Source organism: Equus caballus, chromosome 7 (assembly GCF_041296265.1).
Source record: "Equus caballus isolate H_3958 breed thoroughbred chromosome 7, TB-T2T, whole genome shotgun sequence".
In the NCBI taxonomy this organism is placed as follows: Eukaryota; Metazoa; Chordata; class Mammalia; order Perissodactyla; family Equidae; genus Equus; species Equus caballus.
The window spans coordinates 70,657,416-70,677,398 of record NC_091690.1 but is presented as its reverse complement, the minus strand read 5'-3'; the positions used below and the strand labels follow the sequence as shown (position 1 = coordinate 70,677,398).

Here is a 19,983-nt window from a genome sequence, read left to right as displayed (position 1 = left end):
TACACATGGAACTTTCAGTTAGGCCATATTTGATATCAAAAAAGAAACAAATACAAAAGAATCAAAATAATGCAAAGTGTAGTCCCTCACCAAAATAAACTAGAAATCACTAACAGAAAGATATCTGCAAAATTCTAAATATTTGGAAATTGTACAACACGCACGCACATATACATACAAACCATGGGTCAAGAAGAAATAACAATGAAAATATTTTGAACTGAATAAAAATGAAAATATAGCATCGACATTTCAAGGGATGCAAGCTTAGAGGGACATTTATAGCATTTGATGCTTATATTAGAAAAGAAGAAAGGTCTTCAATCAATAATCTAAGCTTGTACCCTAACAACTACAAAAAGAGAGCAAATTAAACCCAAATCAAGCAGAAGGAAGGAAATAATGGGAGAAATCGGTGAAACTGAAGACAAAAGAGTAGAGAATATCAATGAAAACAAAAGGTGCTCTTTGAAAAGGTCAATAAAATTGATAAGCCTTTAGCCAGACTGACTAAATAAAAAGAGAGAAAGCACAAATTACCAATATCAGGAATGAAAGAGAGGACGTCACTACAATTCCTACAGAAATTAAAATGATAATAAAGTAATGTTTTGAATAACACAATGATAGCCTGTCACAAGGACCCTGGAGCAAGGCTAAAGAGAGGCCCATTGGCCAAATCTAGGACGACTTGAGCACTAAAATTATATACAGTAATGAATTATAAATCATTGAAAAATAAAGTGGAATCCATATTGATAATAAATAGCTAATGGAGAAGGGAGTGCTCTTGCTTAGAGAAGAATGCTAAGTACTGACTGAAAAATATGGAGGGAGTACTAGAGTTGGAATAATATTATTTTGCAACCTTCATAGTTAAGATTGATCCAAGCAGAAGACGCCAATCAGTGCTAAATCCGGGGAGAAATTTAGATGGGAAGCAGGACATCTGCATTGTCTTAAAGATGGACATCATTGCTTCTACATGTAATGCCCTTAGAAGGATACAGCACCAACCATGTAGTATTCAGGCTGATAATATAGAACCTGAACAACATCTAAGGAGATTGAGCCCATTAATGCCTCAGATTATTACTCCTTATGAAGGGACTTGTGGAATTTAGGTTGAGTTTTCTGAGGTATCTTCAAATACTTAGTTTTTCTCTGTCTGAGCCTAACTGGACCAGACTCATTCAGTTCTGCTCCAGGGCCCATCCCGTAACCGATGAGATGTGTTCCCTTTTGACCCTGATGTGTTTTGGAGAGACGGTGCCGGTGTGCATTCTGAAGCCTTAGCTCGGTTGAAGCCTGGGGAGAACCGCAGCCTCTCGGGCGACTGCTTTCTGGGTTTGGACCTACTCTTTTTATTGGAAATCATTTCAGAATTACAGAAAAATTGCAAAAATAAGATACAGAGAACACCTATATTCCTCACCCAATCTACCTATTGTTAACATTTTGCTGTTTGTTAGCTGGCTAGTATATTTTTTTAATTTAATTTTCCTTCCTTCACTTTGCAGGGTTCTTTTTTCTTTTGGTCATGTAATATGTTCTAATGAGTCTTCAAAACTGAGGAGGGTACATACATTTTGAAGCCCAGATCAGTCTTGCTCCTATTTTTTTGTTCCTTGTTCCTTGTTCCCTGTTTGTGGTTACACTGGCAGCATGAGAGTTGAAGAGGCCTGATTTGTCTGAGGTGAAGAATACTGTTGCAAATTTCTGCAGTGGTAGAAGAATTCATGTGCAATCTAGTAAAAGTATACAAGGTAGAGGGTAGAGGTTGTCAAGCTAAATGTCTTCTGAAATCATTGAGGGTGAAGATTTGGGGTGGAATTGCATTGAGCCTAAAGAAGATAGGTGGTGTTCCTCGATTAAGTTCTCTTTTTGGGACCGAGTTACCAACTTACTGGTCATTTAAATACAGTTGAGAGAGAAGACTAGGATGCTTAGAAATATGTTGATATAATTACTTGGGATTGGTGAATTTAGCACTAAGGTTCAAACTGTATTTTTTTTTCTTGAGGAAGGTTGGCCCTGAGCAAACAGCGGTTGCCAATCATCCTCTTTTTGCTTGAGGAAGATTGTTGCTGAGCTGACATCCGTGCCAATCTTCCACTATTTTGTGTGTGGGACACCTCCACAGCATGGCTTGGTGAGCAGTGTGTAGGTCCGCACTGGGGATCCAAACCTGCGAACCTCTGACCGCCAAAGCAGAGTGCGTGAACTTAACCACTACGTCACCAGGCCGGCCCCTCAAACTGTATTCTGATCAGTTAACCTACTTCTTGTTCCTCCCCATAGGAGATGTAGAGAAGAGTTAAGGGCAGCTTTTCCTGTTGGATCACAGTTCATGAAACTAAACTCCCGTATGAGGTCTGGAGCAGAGTGTGTCAGGATCTAAGACTGTTCTCTGTGCTTCAGAACCTCTGGAGTACCAGGCCTAGATTGTCAAGAATGTAGGACGTTCTCGTTTTCTTGGAGTAGGAAGATGCAAAAGGATTTTAGGATCACATAAAGGGAAATGGAAGTTCCAAAAGTTGGTATAAATACAAAAAAAATCAGGCATATAAACACAAATATTAATCACTGCTGTGCTAAAGTAAACACTTAAAGGAAATTACACGCCCTGTAATGGGAGTGAGGTATGCGGTATCAGTTAAAACGTGGACTATTCCTATAATTCACGTCCATGGGGTTGAACTTTACACAGCCATTAAACATTATAACTCACACTATCTGTCAACATGTACAACTGCTTGTGACATAATATGGAAAAATCAGAATATACGTTTCCTGCACACTGTGATTGTGGCTAAAAACTACTTATATTCATGAACAAGATGAAAGTTCCTAAAAAACGACTTATATTTATGAACTACATTATGATAGTTAAAATGCAGGCAAGTTTTTCTGCTCTACTTTATGCATTTTCAATAATAATGTTATATAGCATTTGTGGTTGAAAAGAAATTAACCAGTTTTATTTATATTTATTTATTTTTTAAAGATTGGCACCTGAGCTAACATCTGTTGTCAATCTTTCCTTTCTTCTTCTTCTTCTCCCCAAAGCCCCCCAGTACCTAGTTGTGCATTCTAGTTGCAGGTCCTTCTGGCTGTCCTATGTGGGACGCCACCTCACATGTCTTGATGAGTGGTGCCACATCTGTGCCCAGGAGGCGAAACCATGGGCAGCTGAAGCGGAGTGTGTGGAGTTAACACTCAGCCATGGGGCCAGCCCCTAACCACTTTAAAAAAGAATAAACTTTATTTTTTTAGAGCAGTTTTAGGTGCATAGCAAAATTGAGCAGAAGGTACAGGGATTTCCCATAGACCTCCAACCCTCACATGTGCACAGCCTTCCCAAGTATCAGCATCCCCCACCAGAGCGGTACACTTGTTACAATGACGAACCTTTACTGGATCATCATTAACGCTCACAGCCGCTGTTTTTAAAATAAAAGAAGTTGTTTGAATTTTGAAGTCTCATCAGAGTTTCTTGGTAAGCGGTCCAGAAATTATAGACTGAGAACCTTAGACACTTGCTCTTTGACTCCTGCTGGAGGCTGGACTTGTGTAAAAATTGAACCAGTAGGGAAGTTTCTTCTACTTAATCCCCCGGAAGACCTCTGTACCCGGCCCACTTTGCCTTTGAACTCTTTGTTTCCCGCCCACAGTCAGGGACTGGCTCTGCAGGCTGGGTTGGGCTGAGCATTCCTGTCTGCAGTGTTCCATCCAGAATTGTCTCCTTCCGTCTCTCTCTAGGAAGTGCGTTCTCAGCTGAGCACCTCAAGCTTCAGCTCCAGAAGGAATCCCTAAACGAGTTGAGGAAAGAGTGTACTGCGAAAAGGTAAGCGCAACGCTGAGAGGAATCATCGTGAGTGTTGAGTTTACCTTGAGGGCAGGATTTGGAAAAACAGCATTCTTCAGAAGTGGCTGGTATTAATTTATATTCCGCACACCTCAGCACCACGTTCGTTTATTCAACAGATATTTATGAAGCACCTCCTGTGTGTCATGCACTGTGCTAGAGGCAGTTGTGAGAGCTCCTAGAATATAGTCATAGTTAGGAGGGTGGACAGTGTCCGTCTGGTTTTCAAGGCCAGAGCACCACGACTTCATGTTTGAGTCTTCTCTTCCTGTCTTCTCTGTGTGGTGTAGCTGACAGTTTTTCCTTCAGTAATTTCTTCAGACTTACTGCTGTTTCCTGATCGCTCATTCGGATTACCTCAGGAGCTCCTAGAGTCTCTCTCGTCAGTCTCTCCACTTTCCAGGTCATGCTCCATGTTGTTATCAGATCTCTTCTCTTAAAATACTATTGTTGCCGTTTTTTTTTCTCTTCTTAAGAACGGGCGCTGATTGTTTTGCTTAACTTCCAAGTAAACCTTCACTAAATTGGCGCTATACAACTGCAGCTAATTTCAGTTGCTCCACAGCGTTCGTTCAACAAATGCGAATCGTTTTTCCCTTTATTTTTTCCAGCACATGCTTAATTTTTTGTTACCTCTGTTCTTTTGCTCATCTTCACTCACTTTTCCTGGAAGGTCACCCCATTTTGCATTTTTCTTTGAGAAACCTTAGCAGTTGAGGGTCCAGGAATGTTAGACCTGGAAAGGACCTTGGAGATTGTCTAGTCTAATTCTCTCAGTTCGCGGATAGGAGGACACGGCTCAGGGAAGTCGCTGTTTGTCCCGTTGTTGAGCAGAAATTTGTTCGGTGGGTATTTTATCTGTTGGTCGTGTTTCTTAAGCGGTTCGAGAGAGGAGCTGACTCATCTCGTGCCACAGCCTTTTGCTTCTTTGTTCTTTTTACTCTATCATTTTTCTACAGTGTGGCAGGTTATTTTTTGAGGTACTTATAACATGTAGCTGAGAGTGAAAAATAGCATAGTTTTCTGAGGAAATATGTATGGATATTTCCTGAAATCAGATTGGCGCCAGATTAAATGAGACCTTGCTCAGCTCACTAAGCCCCTCTGAATCTTGGTTCCTTGTTTACAATAGGTATAATAATATCAACCTAAGAGAGTTGCTAGAATAATTAAGTAAAGCCATTTGTGGAGCTCCTGGCATATGGTAGAGGGGCTCAGTCAGTGCTGATTTGTGCGGTTTATATCTCTTGGTGTGGTGCTGGGCACACGTATTAGGCCTCGGTGCACAGTTAGCTCAATTGATAGTATTTAGAGATGGGTCAGGACTCATGTTAGCTATTATTCTTGCCTCTACTTCTGAATTTCTGTGGCCTAGTACAGACCATTTAATCTTCCCTCTGCATTGATTTTGTGGAAATAAATGTTAAAACCATGCAAGCATATTTTTTTTAACAAATGTGCTTTTTTCTTTTCTCATTAGAGAACTCTTTGTGAAGACCAACGCTCAGTTGACAATTCGTTGCAGGCAGTTGCTGTCTGAGCTTTCCTACATTTACCCTATTGATTTGGTAAGTTTCAAATTTTCTGGAAAGTTGTGGGGTTTTTCTTGTGTGTGTGAGGAAGATAGACCCTGAGCTAACATCTATTGCTAGTCTTCCTCTTTTTGCTTGAGGAAGATTGTCTCTTAGCTAACATATGTGCCAATCTTCCTCTATTTTATATGTGAGATGCTGCCACAGCACGGCTTGATAAGCGGTGTGTAGGTCCGTGCTGGGGATCCAAACCTGCAAACCGTGGGCGGCCAAAGCAGAGCACGTGAACTTAAGCCACTATGCTACCTGGCTGGCCCCAGAATTGTTTTTTTTTTAAGATGATTTCTGTTTTCAATTTCCTCTTAATGAAAAAACTCATTGCTCTATTCTTAATCACATACTCTGTCATGATTCATTCAGAAGCTAATAGCTACTTAAAAAGTAGATTTAGACTTAGTTGGCATTAGGATCCACCATTTGATTTGTTACATCAATTTGGTGGTATGATTCACTCATCTTCATCTGAAAGAATGCCAAATTATTTCTGGTTTCTTTAGGATCTTTTCACTCAACCGCATTATCCACTGCCACTGTTTCTGATGCATACACGCATATACCTGTGCACTGCTTTTAAAATATAAGTCCTGGTTAATTTCTATTTATTAGTCTTGCCTAAGCCATTCCTGGGATAGCTATCAGAATGTTAAGTTTTTGAATCTAGTTTCTTAGAGTAAATGCAAAAAGTAAAACTTCAATAAAATTAATTGTTTCCTTTTTAGAGAACTAAATCTGCTAAATTTGATGGTTTTGTTTTCTTTATAATGAAAAGAGATATAAAAGACTAATTTTCTGAGAGGAAAGCTAATAGGACTTTAGGTTACTCATAGAATCTTGTTAATTCCATTAAAAAATTTTCATTTATAGCTTAGCTATGAATTGATCAAAAGATATTTTTATAATAAAAATTTTACATGGCTTTTTCCTTAGACATGATGTTTTAAATGTTTATATTATAGAAAGTTTCAAGTATGTATACAGATATAGTAGTATAATGAATCATCATGTACTCATCATCCAGCTTCAACAATTATGATAATATTTTGAGTCTAGGAGAGTATTGTCTTTGAAGTAACACTGACCTGCTGAATCCTTTGAGATTTGACTTAGAGTTTCTTTGCTTTATACAAAGAAAGAATTGATTTTATTCTTTGGTTATATTCACAGAATGAGCATAAGGATTACTTTGTATGTGGTGTAAAGTTGCCCAATTCTGAGGACTTTCAAGGTACTTTATTTCTTTTAATTTCCAAAGATTTGGTGTATATAATATATGGGTGTGCCACAGGGAAAATAGTGATATCGTGAAATGTTGGTTGCCTAGCACTTTATCCAGAAAGGTTTTTGGACCTTCTGATCCTTCCCAGTTGTAAGTAGAAATTCAAGATTCCCTGATGAGAGACTAAAGAGAATATTTGGTCTAATCATGGGAAAAAAATTGTTGAACCTTATATTTGAAATTTAAAAGAAAATAGTTTTTAAGTGGGCTTTCAGAAAATCAGACAGTAGGATTCTTAAGAACACCAATAATCTCCCTATACTTTTGGTTTGACTTTCATGAGAATTTTGTGTGTGGTTGGGAGTGGAAGAATGACAAACAGTAATCTATTCCATTGTTATTTAGAAAATCATATTTCTGCTGACATGAAAAGTATTTGAAAATTTAATTTTATGACATTCCCACTACCACAGATTAAACTTGTACTATCATTTCTGTCCTCTTTTAATTAAAAAAAATTTACATTAAAGATATTATAGACTATGATTCATAGTAATTACTATTTAAAAAAATATTTTACTTTTCCTCATCTCTTTACCAGTATGCCCAAGAAAAGAACTTGTTTTATTTGGCATGTTGGTAAAGAGATTTTTTTTTTTTTATCGTCAGCAGAGTGGGTCCTTTCCCCCTACCCTAAACAATGCTTTGAGGCCTGTTAAATAGCTTTATAGGTTACTCTCAAAGCTGTCATATTATCTATTTGAGAAGAAATCATTCAAGAAGAGAGCATTACTAGTTTTGATTGGGACTTTCTTCCATTTCCTTAGAAAGAAAATGTTATTTGTGGTCCTTTAACATTTAAGATTATTTTAATTTATTGCCGCCTTTGGCCTTTACAACAGCCCTTACAAGTAGTTGGGACATGTTATAAGAAGAGTGATAAGACAGGAATAGGAAAACTTATATTCAAGTGCTGGTTCCCTTCTAGAAACCATGTAATTTGGAGCAAGCCATCTAAGCTTTGAGTTGATTTCCTAATCAACAGTCTGAACATAATAATTTATGTCCTACCTGTTTTACATGATTGTTGTGACAATTATATCTGTAAAAGCATGACATTTTGCCTTATCTATAATCCTCACAAAAACAAACAATGGAAACCTATAAGAAAGGTGGGTAATCTCATTTTACAATGTGTAAGTTAACTATTTAGTGACTTGCTTGAGGCCACAAAGCTGGGAAATGACCTTGCTGGGGTTTGTCCGATGTTCCCTCCAGTCTCTGTAAGTCACACGGATATGCTTTGGTGTTAACTTTAGGCAAAGTTATGGAGTCTTGAAGCCCATGTTACATCTTTTTCCTCATTTGTTCATTCATTCATTCAACAAACCCGTTGAGTATGTTCACCCCTGTGCCAGGTTCCAGGGATACAGAATATTCATTCATTGGAAAAATATTAATTGAGCACCTGTATGCCTGGCACTGTGCTGCGTTTTGAAGATATAATGGTGGGGAAAACAAATATGTTCTTTCCTTTAATGGAGCATATAAGCTGTTGAGGGAGACAGCCAATAGACAAGAAAATAAGTATTTAAGAAGTATTTCATAAAGGAACATGCTATCATAGAGAATAAGGAAACCTACTTTAGATACAGCAGTCAGAGAAGATCTCGCGGAGGAGAAACATTCAGCAGAAAATTTGCAGGCTGAAAGGAACCGACTGTACTACAGCTGGAGAAGGAGCATTCCTAAAAGAGGGAGTAGCAAGTACAACCGTCATGATGGAGGAAGAGGCTTGATATGTCTGAAAAACTCAGGGTGGGGAGTATGGAAGAAAAGACCCGTATTTGGGGCAGATCATGTAATCTCTTAGAGCTTAATTTCTTCACCTGTAAAATCAGGTAATATCTACATCTCCAATTCATTGTGATGATTTAATGAGATAACATTTGAAAGAGCTTTTCACATAGTAGGTGCTCAATAAATGTAATTGGAATTAGTGCAAGAGAAAGAAAGAAAAGAAGGTGGGAAAGAAGGAAAGACAGAAAACCCCAGACCAGATCTGTGTGGCTAGAGCCTAGTGAGCAAGGGGCAGAGTTACATGTTGGGGGGGGGGGGGGGGGAGGTCCGCCAGGGCCTGGAGGGCACTGTAAGGAGTTTCTGTTTTGTTCTCAGTGGAGTGGGAAACCCCTGAAGGACTTTAAGAAGGGGGATGATAAGAGCTGATTGATATTTCTGAAAGTCACTTTGGCTGCTAAATACAGGATAATTTGAAGGGAGGCAGGAAGGGAAGCAGGGCTATCAGTATTGGTGGACTGTCACTTAATCCACTCTGGGTTGTTTCTTCATTCTATTTTTGTTTTCTTTGAAGTGCTTTGTTTCATAGTTTTTCATAACTTTTATTAGCTGTCTAGGGTTAGTATGCCCAAGAAGCTGAATACATTCTTCCTACTCTTTAAAAAAATTAGTTTTGCTTTTTAGTGCAATTGCTGAAAAATGAAATAAATGTTTAATTTTACTGTGAGGCCCTACTCACTCCCCATGACTCCTAGGAATCAGAAATTTTATTAAGCACATATGGTAGTATTGGACTTCAAAATCTTACGTTAGCCTTCTGTAAGGCACTTCCGTATACTGAATTTACTGAGTGCCCTGTCTGTGTCATTTCCTGTGCCAGGGGCTGAGAGCATACAAAGACGATTAAGACAGTGGTCCTCCCTTGGTGAGATTTCAGTCTAATTGAGGCCATCAAGCCAATCAAGAAATATTTGTTGAATTCATGCTCTGTGCCAGGCACTGAGAAGTTTGTACCAGGTACATGGGACTCAAAGAAGTGAGAATAATCAGTTCTATTAGGAGGGAATCAGGGAAACCTTTACAGAGAAGAAGATGCTTAAAGTCTCTTAAAAGATGAAATGTATTCCTCTGTTGAAAGAAGGGCAGGGGGGAGATTTTGGTTGGGTGAATAGAAATATGGTACCATGGAACATCATGCATGACGCTATCTTGTTTATTTAATCCTCCCAACTGCGAGAATTAATTCCTTCTGTGAAAGAAAGAATTACACTCAATTTTTTTAAGACAAGAAAATTGAGGCTCAGAGAGATTAATTTTTCTAAAGACTGTACTAGCCAGTGGCAGAGCTGAAGTCATCCCTTGCTGGCCCTATTATTCCTGTCACGATGCAGTTTTCTTCCTTGTTTTGAATAATAATCTCTTCCAAACTTCTGACAGCTTTTTAGTGTTCTGTAGCAGAAGCTTCCTCTAGTGAGGGAACTCTGAACTGGTTATTCTGTGACATTCAGGGGGCTTTGCTGGGATAGCCTTTACATTGCGTGGGTTGGTGCTGTTTGAAACTGTGCCACAGGGGTCCAGCATTTACCTTGCGTTTCTCGATGGGTAAGTTACTGTTAGAGTACTCCAAAGAGACTGGGACACGACGGGAGAAAGTTGTCCAGCAAAGGGTATTCATTTGCGTTCCATTGACCGAGACATTTCTCATAAAAAAAAATGTTTGTGTGTGTTTTTAAGTAATCCATAACACAAGAGCCTTTTGTGGTAATGAGACCCAGATTTCCTTCTGTGTCTGTATCCCTTTATGCAGGCATGATTTCTTGGAAAGGAGAGTCCATATGTCAAACAGTGTCTCATTGAGAACATGGAATGATTCCATAGATGCTGTGGCAGTGATTAGAATCTTAAATATTTTGTCCTGTCTGGATCAGTGGGTGCTTGGTTCCTTAACGAATCAGCTGCCTCAGTGATTGGGAAGGCAGGATGGTAAGAGCTTTTAGATCACTTATTGTACTTGGATGCGTTTGAATATTAATAGTTTGTCCAACACATAAGTCAAAGGGACATTGAATTTAATTATACTGTTGTCATGGCTGTTGTGTATTTGTGCAGTTTATCATAAAAATTACACAAAAGCTGTAGTCTTGAGTAACTACCTACATTTAAGAAACAAATGAGGGGCTAGGAGTGTGACCGAGTGGTTAAGTTTGCTCGCTCCACTTCGGTGGCCCAGGATGTCACCAGTTTGGATCCTGGGTGCGGACCTAGCACCACTCATCAAGCCATGCTGAGGAGGTGTCCCACATAGAAGAAGTAGACGGAACTGCAACTAGAATATACAGCTATGTGCTGGGGGGCTTTGGGGAGAAGAAGGAAAAAAAAAAGATTGGCAACAGATGTTAGCTCAGGGCCGATCTTAAAAAAGAAAAGAAACAAATGAGAAATATTTATTAAGAAGAAACTGCAGATTTTTGTTTTGTTTTTAAGCCCCTTAAAACATTGTTTTAATCAGGATCTTTTTCACATACCTGAGTCTTACAGTCTTCCTGTCCTTCCCTGAATTCTCCCACTCCCCCTCCAGCTTCTCACCAACAGAGCTATCATCTGCGACCTTTCTAACCCCCAGAGCAACGTAAGGAGCACAAACCTCTGCTCTGCATTCGGTGTTAGGGATGTCATTAATGCTTCCTGGAAAAGTACACCGCAGAGAGCCAGGTTTTGGCTTTGGCAGGTAAAAAATCTTTTAGATCTTGGAATGCTGGAAACCTTAAACCCTTTGGTTTTTTAGCTAAAGTGGTTGGCAACAGAATGTGACATCTGAGGTTTCTGGCCAGCAATAGCCATAATTAACCACACGAGCTCACGTTTTCCCACTGGAGGGTCAGCGGTCTTGGGGTGATGAAAGTGACTTCCCTCCCGGGAGGTGGTTTTCCTTTTGAGAGTATCGGAATACCCTTGGGCCCTGTAATGCCTCACCCGTGGTCCTTTTAAAATGCTTTTTAATATAAACCTTCGATATTGGAAATCCAACACCACAGTGTTTAACAGTGAGGCCATGACTGAGCACTATGATCTGAAATGGGAAACAACCTAGGGTTTTTAATGGATGGAGCGGGGAGTCCTGTGGTGGAAACAGTGGTGAGTGTGAATAACTCGAGTCAAAGCTGATCTCCGATGTTAACCAGTTTTCAGCTTTTGCTGTTTCTTTTTGGTTTTTGAGTTGCACGTGTATCTCTAAGACTTCTCTTAGAGATACCTTTTTATCTTTAAACTTAAGCAAAATTGTGTTGATCATTGAAGGGAGGTGATGTTAGAAGAACAATTTTTGTTCTTTCCGTATATATGTGAATATAGTCTCAAAGCAAGCAAATATAATTCTTTAGTGTTACCCCTTTAGTGATATGGAAAAAAATATAGATTCTTGAGTGTTTAGCGTTGGACAGAAGATTTTGACCATTCATAGTTTGCATTTGACCTATTTGGAAGGCTGATTTCAAATCTTTCTGGAAGTTTTCAAATCTTTTTCTGTCAAGTCGTACAGGAAAGAAAGAGCTTCGTATAAAGCACATGCAAGGAAGTCTGAACTTAGTGTGGTATTATCCTTCATTCCTATCGGTCCTCTTCTTCTCTCCCCTCAAAAGAAGCTTCTGAAAGACCGAGTTCTTTTACTGATAGGAATATTTTAAATTTGATAAGCCCTATTCTTTTTTTTTCCTTTATTCTTTTTCTCCCCCAATCCCCCCAGTACATAGTTGTATATTTTAATTGTGGGTCCTTCTAGTTGTGGTGGGATGCCACCTCAGCGTGGCTTGATGAGCGGTGCCATGTCCGCGCCCAGGATTCAAACCAGCAAAACCCTGGACTGCTGAAGCAGAGTGCGTGAACTTAACCACTAGGCCACGGAGCCAGCCTCAGTAAGCCCTATTCTTTACAGAAAGCAAGTGGCAGGATTCAGTGACCTCTGATGGAACTCACCGTCTCAGCTGTGACTTCCGGGATAGATATTTTGGGGGCTAGGGTGTAGACACAATTCTCCCTCTTAGTCCATCCCACATGATTTTTGCCGGTATGGCTTTGACCAAGTCACATATACCACCTGAATCTCATTTTTCTCATCTCTGAATCGGTAGCATCAGACTCAGTGATTTCTAAGGTTTCTCCTAGCTCTTATATGATATGATGATTAAATTATAATATAATGAACTTACAATGTATGGTAATTTTAGTCTCTAAGGTAGTGTGATAGACATTTTAGCAGAAGTAAAGTGTTGTAGGACTGAAGGTGCTTGAGTGGGACTGGGGCAAGAGGACATGGTCTCTAAAAATAGTTAGAATTCTAGTCAATTAGGGCATGACTTGGTAAGCTGAAATGAACTCTGTTTGATTTTTTTCATCAGTTTGATTTGAGAAAACATCAAACATTAGTTGAAAAGCCCATTCTCTGTCAAGCACTGTGCCAGTCACCTAAGGACTCGAAGACTTTTTATGTGTTTTTTGCCCTTACTAGAAAAGGTGAAGAAACTCAGGTGGTACATGTGTGTCATATGCTTGAGATGTTCTAGACTCCCAAGTTAAAAAATGTTATCTATTCCACAGTCAGATTCTGAGACAGTATGGTAGAGTGCTTAAGAACAGAGCCGTGGGGGGCCAGCCTGGTGGCGCAGCAGTTAAGTGCACACATTCCGCTTCTCAGCGGCCTGGGGTTCAGATCCCGGGTACGGACATGGCACCACTTGGCAAAAGCCATGCTGTGGTAGGCGTCCCACGTATAAAGTAGAGGAAGATGGGCACGGATGTTAGCTCAGGGCCAGCCTTCCTCAGCAAAAAGAGATGTTAGCTCAGGGTTAATCTTCCTCAAAAAACAAAGCAAAACAAAACAGAGGCCTGGGTCTCTCAGGCCAGCCTGTGTACTAGCTGTATGACTTTGGACAGTTTCCTTAACTCTTTGAGCCTTAGTTTCTTCATCTGTAAAATGAATGAAATACCATATAAAAGGTGCCCAGCTTAGTAATTGTTGATGAATGAATGACTGTCATAGCTAAACTGCTGTGGTCAATTCTTGATGGAATAAAAGTATATAATACAAATTACCTATTTTTATAGTATGATCAGAGAGAAAACAAGTGTCTGCTATGGTAGTCAGGGTAGAGAATTCACTGAGGAATAGATGAGTATAATGGCATTTCTACAATAAGAAGGTATTGCTTAGATAACTAAGTATAAATATAAAAGAAAAATGTGGAAAATATTGCTAATAATTGAAGTTAAAGGTACCCATAGAAATCAGAGAATACTCAACCTAAGGTTATCTCGATCATTTCAGCCTTTCTCTAGCCAGACTTATTCCAGATTTTGTGTTAAATCTTTTAGTGTGTGTGTGTGTGCATTTGTGTGTGAACTTTTTAAAGCATTTTGGGAATACTGTGTACCAAGCAGTTACTTTTTCCTTTTTCCTGGGGCAAGCTTAAAACTTTTTGTTGTATTACTCTCAGCTCTGAGTACCTGGGTGATTATTTATCACTTGGTAGGTGGTAGCAGAAATCTGGATGTGGAATTAAAAATGTAATTATCCATGACTTCTTAAATGATAGATGCTTATGTTGGACTATAGGATACATGCATTTTTTCCAACAGTTGCTTCCACCTAAATTGCATAAATAGGGGATGTATATTAACAGTGTGGTTTTTGACCTTTTGCTTTTACTGTTTAAAATGTTTTTCCCCCATCCTATCTCAAACCTCACACTCATTTATGCAATACTATCTTTGTGATTATTGAGAACATACTGCATAAGGATGCATTATACTATTTCACTTCACCTTAGAATTAATAATGTTCTACAATAGTACGGCAGTACCACTATATTGTTTATAAGTTGTTAATGAATAATACATAATGCTTATATAGTGCATTATGTTTAAACCTCTAAAACTAATTTTCACATCATGTAATAGGCTCAAGTATTATTTTTGCCTTTAAAAATGCTGGGAAAGAAAGTAATGGATATTTGAGTGCGCGAAGAACTCTTTTTTAAAATATGTATCAAATGTTAATCTCATCACATTAATTATTGTGAAGTAGTTTTAAATATAGTAGATGAAATTTCAGGTCTTATTACTGTGTTTAGATTAGTATAAAATTCATAGAATTTTTAGATAAGTGATTATTTTATTTACCAGTCATTTCTTATAAAATCTCTTTTGAAGTTCATTTATTATGATCTTGTAGTTACATTTATAAGGTGAATAGTTGTTTTCTTTTCCTCTGCTTTTGAATTTACAGCGAAAGATGATGGAAGCATTGCTGTGGCCCTTGGTTACACTGCCCACTTGGTCTCCATGATTTCCTTTTTCCTTCAAGTGCCCCTCAGATACCCTATAATTCATAAGGGATCTAGATCAACAATCAAAGATAATATCAATGACAAGCTGACTGAAAAAGAGCGAGAGTAAGTATTATTTTTTAATATGTTTTTAACATCAAGCCAGTGTAAAACATGAAATATGGTATAAAAATCTAAAATGTGACCTACATTGTGGCAAGTTTTGTATATTCTTTGTAAAGTGCTCCATTTCTTTTAAATAGAACATAGACGTTCATTTAGATTGTAATGGAGCAACTCCTGTGCTGCTTAAAATTGCTAATGATCGCAAAAGTGGCTTCAGTTTAATTTGCTTTCGAGAGGACAAGTATGACATACTCTGCAGATATTCATGTAGTACCTGTTGCTTGCTAGTCAACAAGTGAAATGGTTAAAGATTTGTCAGAAAGACAACCAGGAAGAGGATAAAAGGCTTGACGGCAGATGGTACATATATGAAAAATGGGTTAGTGAATGGGAAGATAGATCAGTAGAAATATTCTGACCAAAGTAAAAGAGATAGATTATACTGAAAAGTACTAGATATAATGTAGGACACAATAAAGAGGCCTTATATACATATAATTGGAGTCACAGAGAGGGAGAAGAGAGCACGTAGGATAAATGCAGTATTTTAAGAGATAATGACAATTTTTCAAATTTGATGAAAGACGTCAAGGTACAAATTTAAGAAATATTAAATACAACACAAAATAAGTACAAAGCAAACATACTTAGGGAAATTGTAGTAAAACAGCTGAAAACCAAAGACAAAGTGAAAATATTAAAAATACCTAGAAGGAAAAGAGCAAGACTGGAAGCTAATTTCTCAATAGAAACATTGGGAGCCAAGAGGTGATGCGATGACATTTTTAAAGTACTGTAAAACAGTGCTGCCAACTTAGAATTCTACACCCAGTGAATATATCCTTCAAACATAAAGGCAAAATAGAGACATTTCAGACCATCAGAACTGAGAAAATGCATCCCAGCAGACCTCTACTAAGGGAAATACTGAAGGCAGAAGAAAAGTAATCTCGCACATTTTCCATGGTGGAAATGCAAGAAGGAACCAAGAGCAACAGAAAGGGTAAATATGAGCCTATCTAAATCAACTGGTAATGTCTCATTAAATATAAGACAGTTATGCACAAAATATATTTAGAGTTACAATGCGTGACTAACATAAAAGCTGGGAAGTGGGTATGAAGTTAAAGAGCTCTGAGATCCTAGCATTGTCTGGAAAGCGGTAAAGACGCTAATTTATATTAGACTCTAATGAATCAAGGATGCATATTATAATCTCATAACTACTAGAAGAGTTGTTTTATAAAAGCCAAAAATTAATAGAGGAGATTCCTGGAAAAAAATTTTAAATACTTGATTAATTCAAAAGAAAGCAAAACAGGAAAGGAAAATGAACATTAAACAGCTGGGACAAACAAAACAAATAGTAAATTTGTGGATATGAACCCAAACTTATGCTGTAATTATATTAAATGTGAATGTCATTAATTTTCTAGTTAAAAATAAAGATTGTCATGTGAGTAAAAATCTAAACTCATCCTGCTTTCAAGAGACACCTCAAATATAAGGGCACAGAAATATGGAAAATAAAAGAGTGAATAAAGACATATTATGCAAATATTATCCAAATGAGAACTAGTATAACTATACTATATCAGACAAAGTAAAATTAAAGCAAGTTAATAAACAAAGTGGGACATTTTATGATAATACAGTCAATTCTAAATATTTATGGCCCTAAAAGTATAACTTCAGACATGGACAAAAATTGACAGAACTACAAGGAAATCCACAATCATAGCAGAGGTGGAATGTCCCTTTTATCATTGTATACTGCCCCTCTTTGTCTCTCACTGCCATTTTTATCTTGAAGTCTGCTTTGTCTGATATAAGTATGGCAACACCTCCTTTCTTTTTTTTGTTGTTAGCTTAGAGTATCATCTTCCATCCCTTCACTCTGAGCCTGTGTTTATCGTTAGAGCTAAGATATGTTTCCTGGAGGCAGGATATTGTGGGGTCTTGTCTTTTAATCCACCTGGCCACTCTGTGTCCTTTGGTTGGCAAATTTAACCCATTTACATTTAGAGTGATTATCGATATATGAGGGCTTAATATGGCCATTCTATCTGTTGTTTTCTGGTTCTATATTCTCCTTATTTCTCTTCCCTTGTATTTCTGACTGCCATTTCAGTTTGGTGATTTTCTATGATGGTTTCCTCATTTTTCTCTTTATTTACTATTTGTGTCTCTGCTGTGATTTTGTTTAGTGGTTACCATGGTTTGTATAAAAGATTTTATAAATGAGATAGTCCGTTTTCTGATAGCCTTGTAATCTCCATTAGCCTAAGCAGGTTCTATCCCTTTCATTTTCCTCATCTAAGTTATTGTTGTCACAAGTTATTCTGTTTTGTATTGTGAGTTTTTGGATAAAATGAAGTGTTTATAGTTATGTTTGATGCTTTCCTTCCCTTTATCCTTTATGTTATAATTAAGTGTTTGCTAACTTTTTCTGATAGAGAGCTGCAATTTTCTGATTTTATCTATTTATCTCCTTGCTCAAAGTTTTGTAAACTTTTGCCTTTTTGTTTCAGATATGAGGGCATCCTTGATCATTTCTTGTAGGGGAAGTCTAGTGGCAATGAACTCCCTCCACTTTTGTTTATCTGGGAAAGTTTTTATATCTCCATCATATGTGAAGGATAATTTCACTTCATAGAGTATTCTTGGCTGGAAGTTTTTGTCTTTCATTATTTTGAATGTATCATTCCAGTCTCTCCCAGCCTGTAAGGTTTCTGATGAGAAATCCACTGAAAGCTTGATAGGGGTTCTTTCGTAGATTATTCTCTTCTACCCTGTTGCCCTTAATATTTTTTCTTCATCATTGACTTTTGCCATTTTTACCATTATATGCCTTGGAGAAGGTCTTTTTGCATTGATGTAATTAGGAGTTCTATTGGCTTCATATACTTGTAAGTCCAGCTCCTTCCCTAGGTTTGGAAAGTTGTCAGCTATTATCTCTTTGAACAAGCTCTCTTCTCCTTTCTCTCCCTCTTCTCCCTGTGGAATACATATAATCCTTATGTTGTATTTCCTAATTGAGTTGTACGTTTCTCGAAGAACTTCTTCATTTTTCTTTTAATATCTTACTTCTATCTCCTCCTCCATCTGAAGCATTTCTAAATTTGTGTCCTCTAAATTACTAATTCTGTCCCCCATAACATCAGCTCTGTTTGTTTCAAGGTTTCTATGTAGTTTTTTTATCTGATTCATTGTGTTCTGCATCTTTTGGGGTTTTTTAAGAGTTTCAGTCTCTTGTGAATAATTCTTTCTGCTCAATAATTTTATTCCTGAGTTCCTTGAACTGTCTTTCTGAGCTTTCTTGTAACTTATTGAGTTTCCTTATGACAATTAGTTTGAATTCTCTGTCCTTTAGATTATACATTTTTGTGGCTACAGGATTGGTTTCTGGAGACTTGTCGTTTTCCTCCTGCTCTGATGTGTTATCGTAGTTCTTCATGGTGTTTGATGAAATGATCCTTTGCCGGTGCTTAGTGGTAGCATCAGGTCACATATTCCACATGCCACCACTGGGGGGAGGGAGGACAGGAACTGTGTTTTCTGAACCTGCCGTGTATGCTGAAAGTTGTGCCAGTAGGGCTCATCTGTGTTTGCCGGCTGGCTGCAGCCACTTGGTGGGTCACAGACGCACACCCAGGTGCTCTGGCATGGATCCACTGCCTTGGTCAGGGACTGGCTGAGCTTAGGTGCTAGGTAGGGGGAGGGGGGGACTTTCTTTTCTGCACATGTCAGCCCCCACTTGACTCATAGGCAGTTCGCCTGGGCTGCTGCACTTGGTGGGGGTTCCCATGCAGTGGCTGAGCTGCACCACTTAGTGTGGAGCATTCTTGTGGGCCACACTGCATCTCTGAAAGCGTATGCATTTGCACACAGTCCTGCCTACTCCCCTGCCTCCTCTTACAGTTGTGCTACAGCTGCCATATGAGGACCTGTGACCTAGATTGCTACCACTGGGGAGGGGAAGGGGATCCACTCACTCCCTTCCACTCCTTCCTGGGATCCAGTATCCCCACCTTCAGATATATGGCTGTGTGGGTCTCTCAGAGGTCCTGTTGTGCTCTGTAGGGAATCTTCTGTTGATTTTTGAATGTTCTTTTAGTTGTAACTTAGCGGGGAGAGACTAAGGAAACAGCTCTCTACACCACGATGGTGATGTCGCTCCTTCCCTTCACTTTCTTTATCGTGTCCTTTGATGCACAAAAGTTTTAAATGTTGATTAGGTCTAATTTGTCTGTTTTTTTTGTTTGTTTCTGGTGATTTTGGTTTCATATCTAAAATCCATTGCCAAATCCAAGATCGTGAAGAATTATCCCTATGTTTTCTTATAATAGTTTTATCATTTTATCTCTTATATTTAGGTCTTTGACCCATTTTGAGTTAATGTTGTATTTGGTATGATGTATTGGTCCAACTCTATTCTTTTGCATGTAGATATATAGTTGTCTCTTCACCGTTTGTTGAAGAGACTATTCTTTCCTCATTGAATAACTTTGGCACACTTGTTAAAAATCAGTTAGCCATAGATTATTTTCAGATTTTCACTTGTAGTCCATTGGTCTGTATGTCCACCCTTATGTCAATATGATGATAAGTTTTGAAATTAGGAAGTGTGAATCCTCCAACTTTCTTCTTTCTCAATATTGTTCTGGTTATTCCAGGTCCCTTGCAATTCCATGTGAATTTGAGGATCATCTTTTGCATTTTTTCAAAAAAGCCTTTTAATAAGCTGTTGGATTCAGTTTGCCAGTGTTTCTTTGAGGATTTTGGCATCTATATTTATAAGGGATATTGTTTGTAGTTTTCTTATGATGTCTTTGTCTGGCTTTGTATGTGGGTAATAGTGGCCTCATGGAATGAGTTAGGAAGTATTCCCTCCTCTTTTATTTTTTGGGAGAGTTTGAGGATTGCTGTTAATTCTTCTTTTCAATGTTTGTGTGAATTTACCAGTGAAGCAATGTGGTCCTGGACTTTACCTTGTTGGGAGGTTTGGAGTACTGACTCGATTTCTTTACTTGTTATAGGTTGTCCATATTTTTTTATATTCTT

General features: G+C 38.2%; 1 protein-coding gene across 6 annotated transcripts in view; it reads left to right on the top strand.

Annotated features, from left to right (window-relative positions):
• Positions 1 to 19,983, top strand: part of UVRAG (UV radiation resistance associated) — a 298,734-nt gene that overhangs the window by 164,347 nt on the left and 114,404 nt on the right. For all 6 annotated transcript variants that reach the window (XR_011440678.1, XR_011440679.1, XM_001917231.6 and 3 more), the window contains 4 exons: positions 3,763 to 3,847; positions 5,349 to 5,436; positions 6,625 to 6,685; positions 14,754 to 14,919. Coding sequence is in view for 4 of the 6 variants with exons in the window: in XM_001917231.6 (XP_001917266.2) it covers positions 3,763 to 3,847; positions 5,349 to 5,436; positions 6,625 to 6,685; positions 14,754 to 14,919 (400 nt within the window). In the remaining 2 variants the exon portion in view is untranslated. The remainder of the gene's footprint in view (positions 1 to 3,762; positions 3,848 to 5,348; positions 5,437 to 6,624; positions 6,686 to 14,753; positions 14,920 to 19,983) is intronic.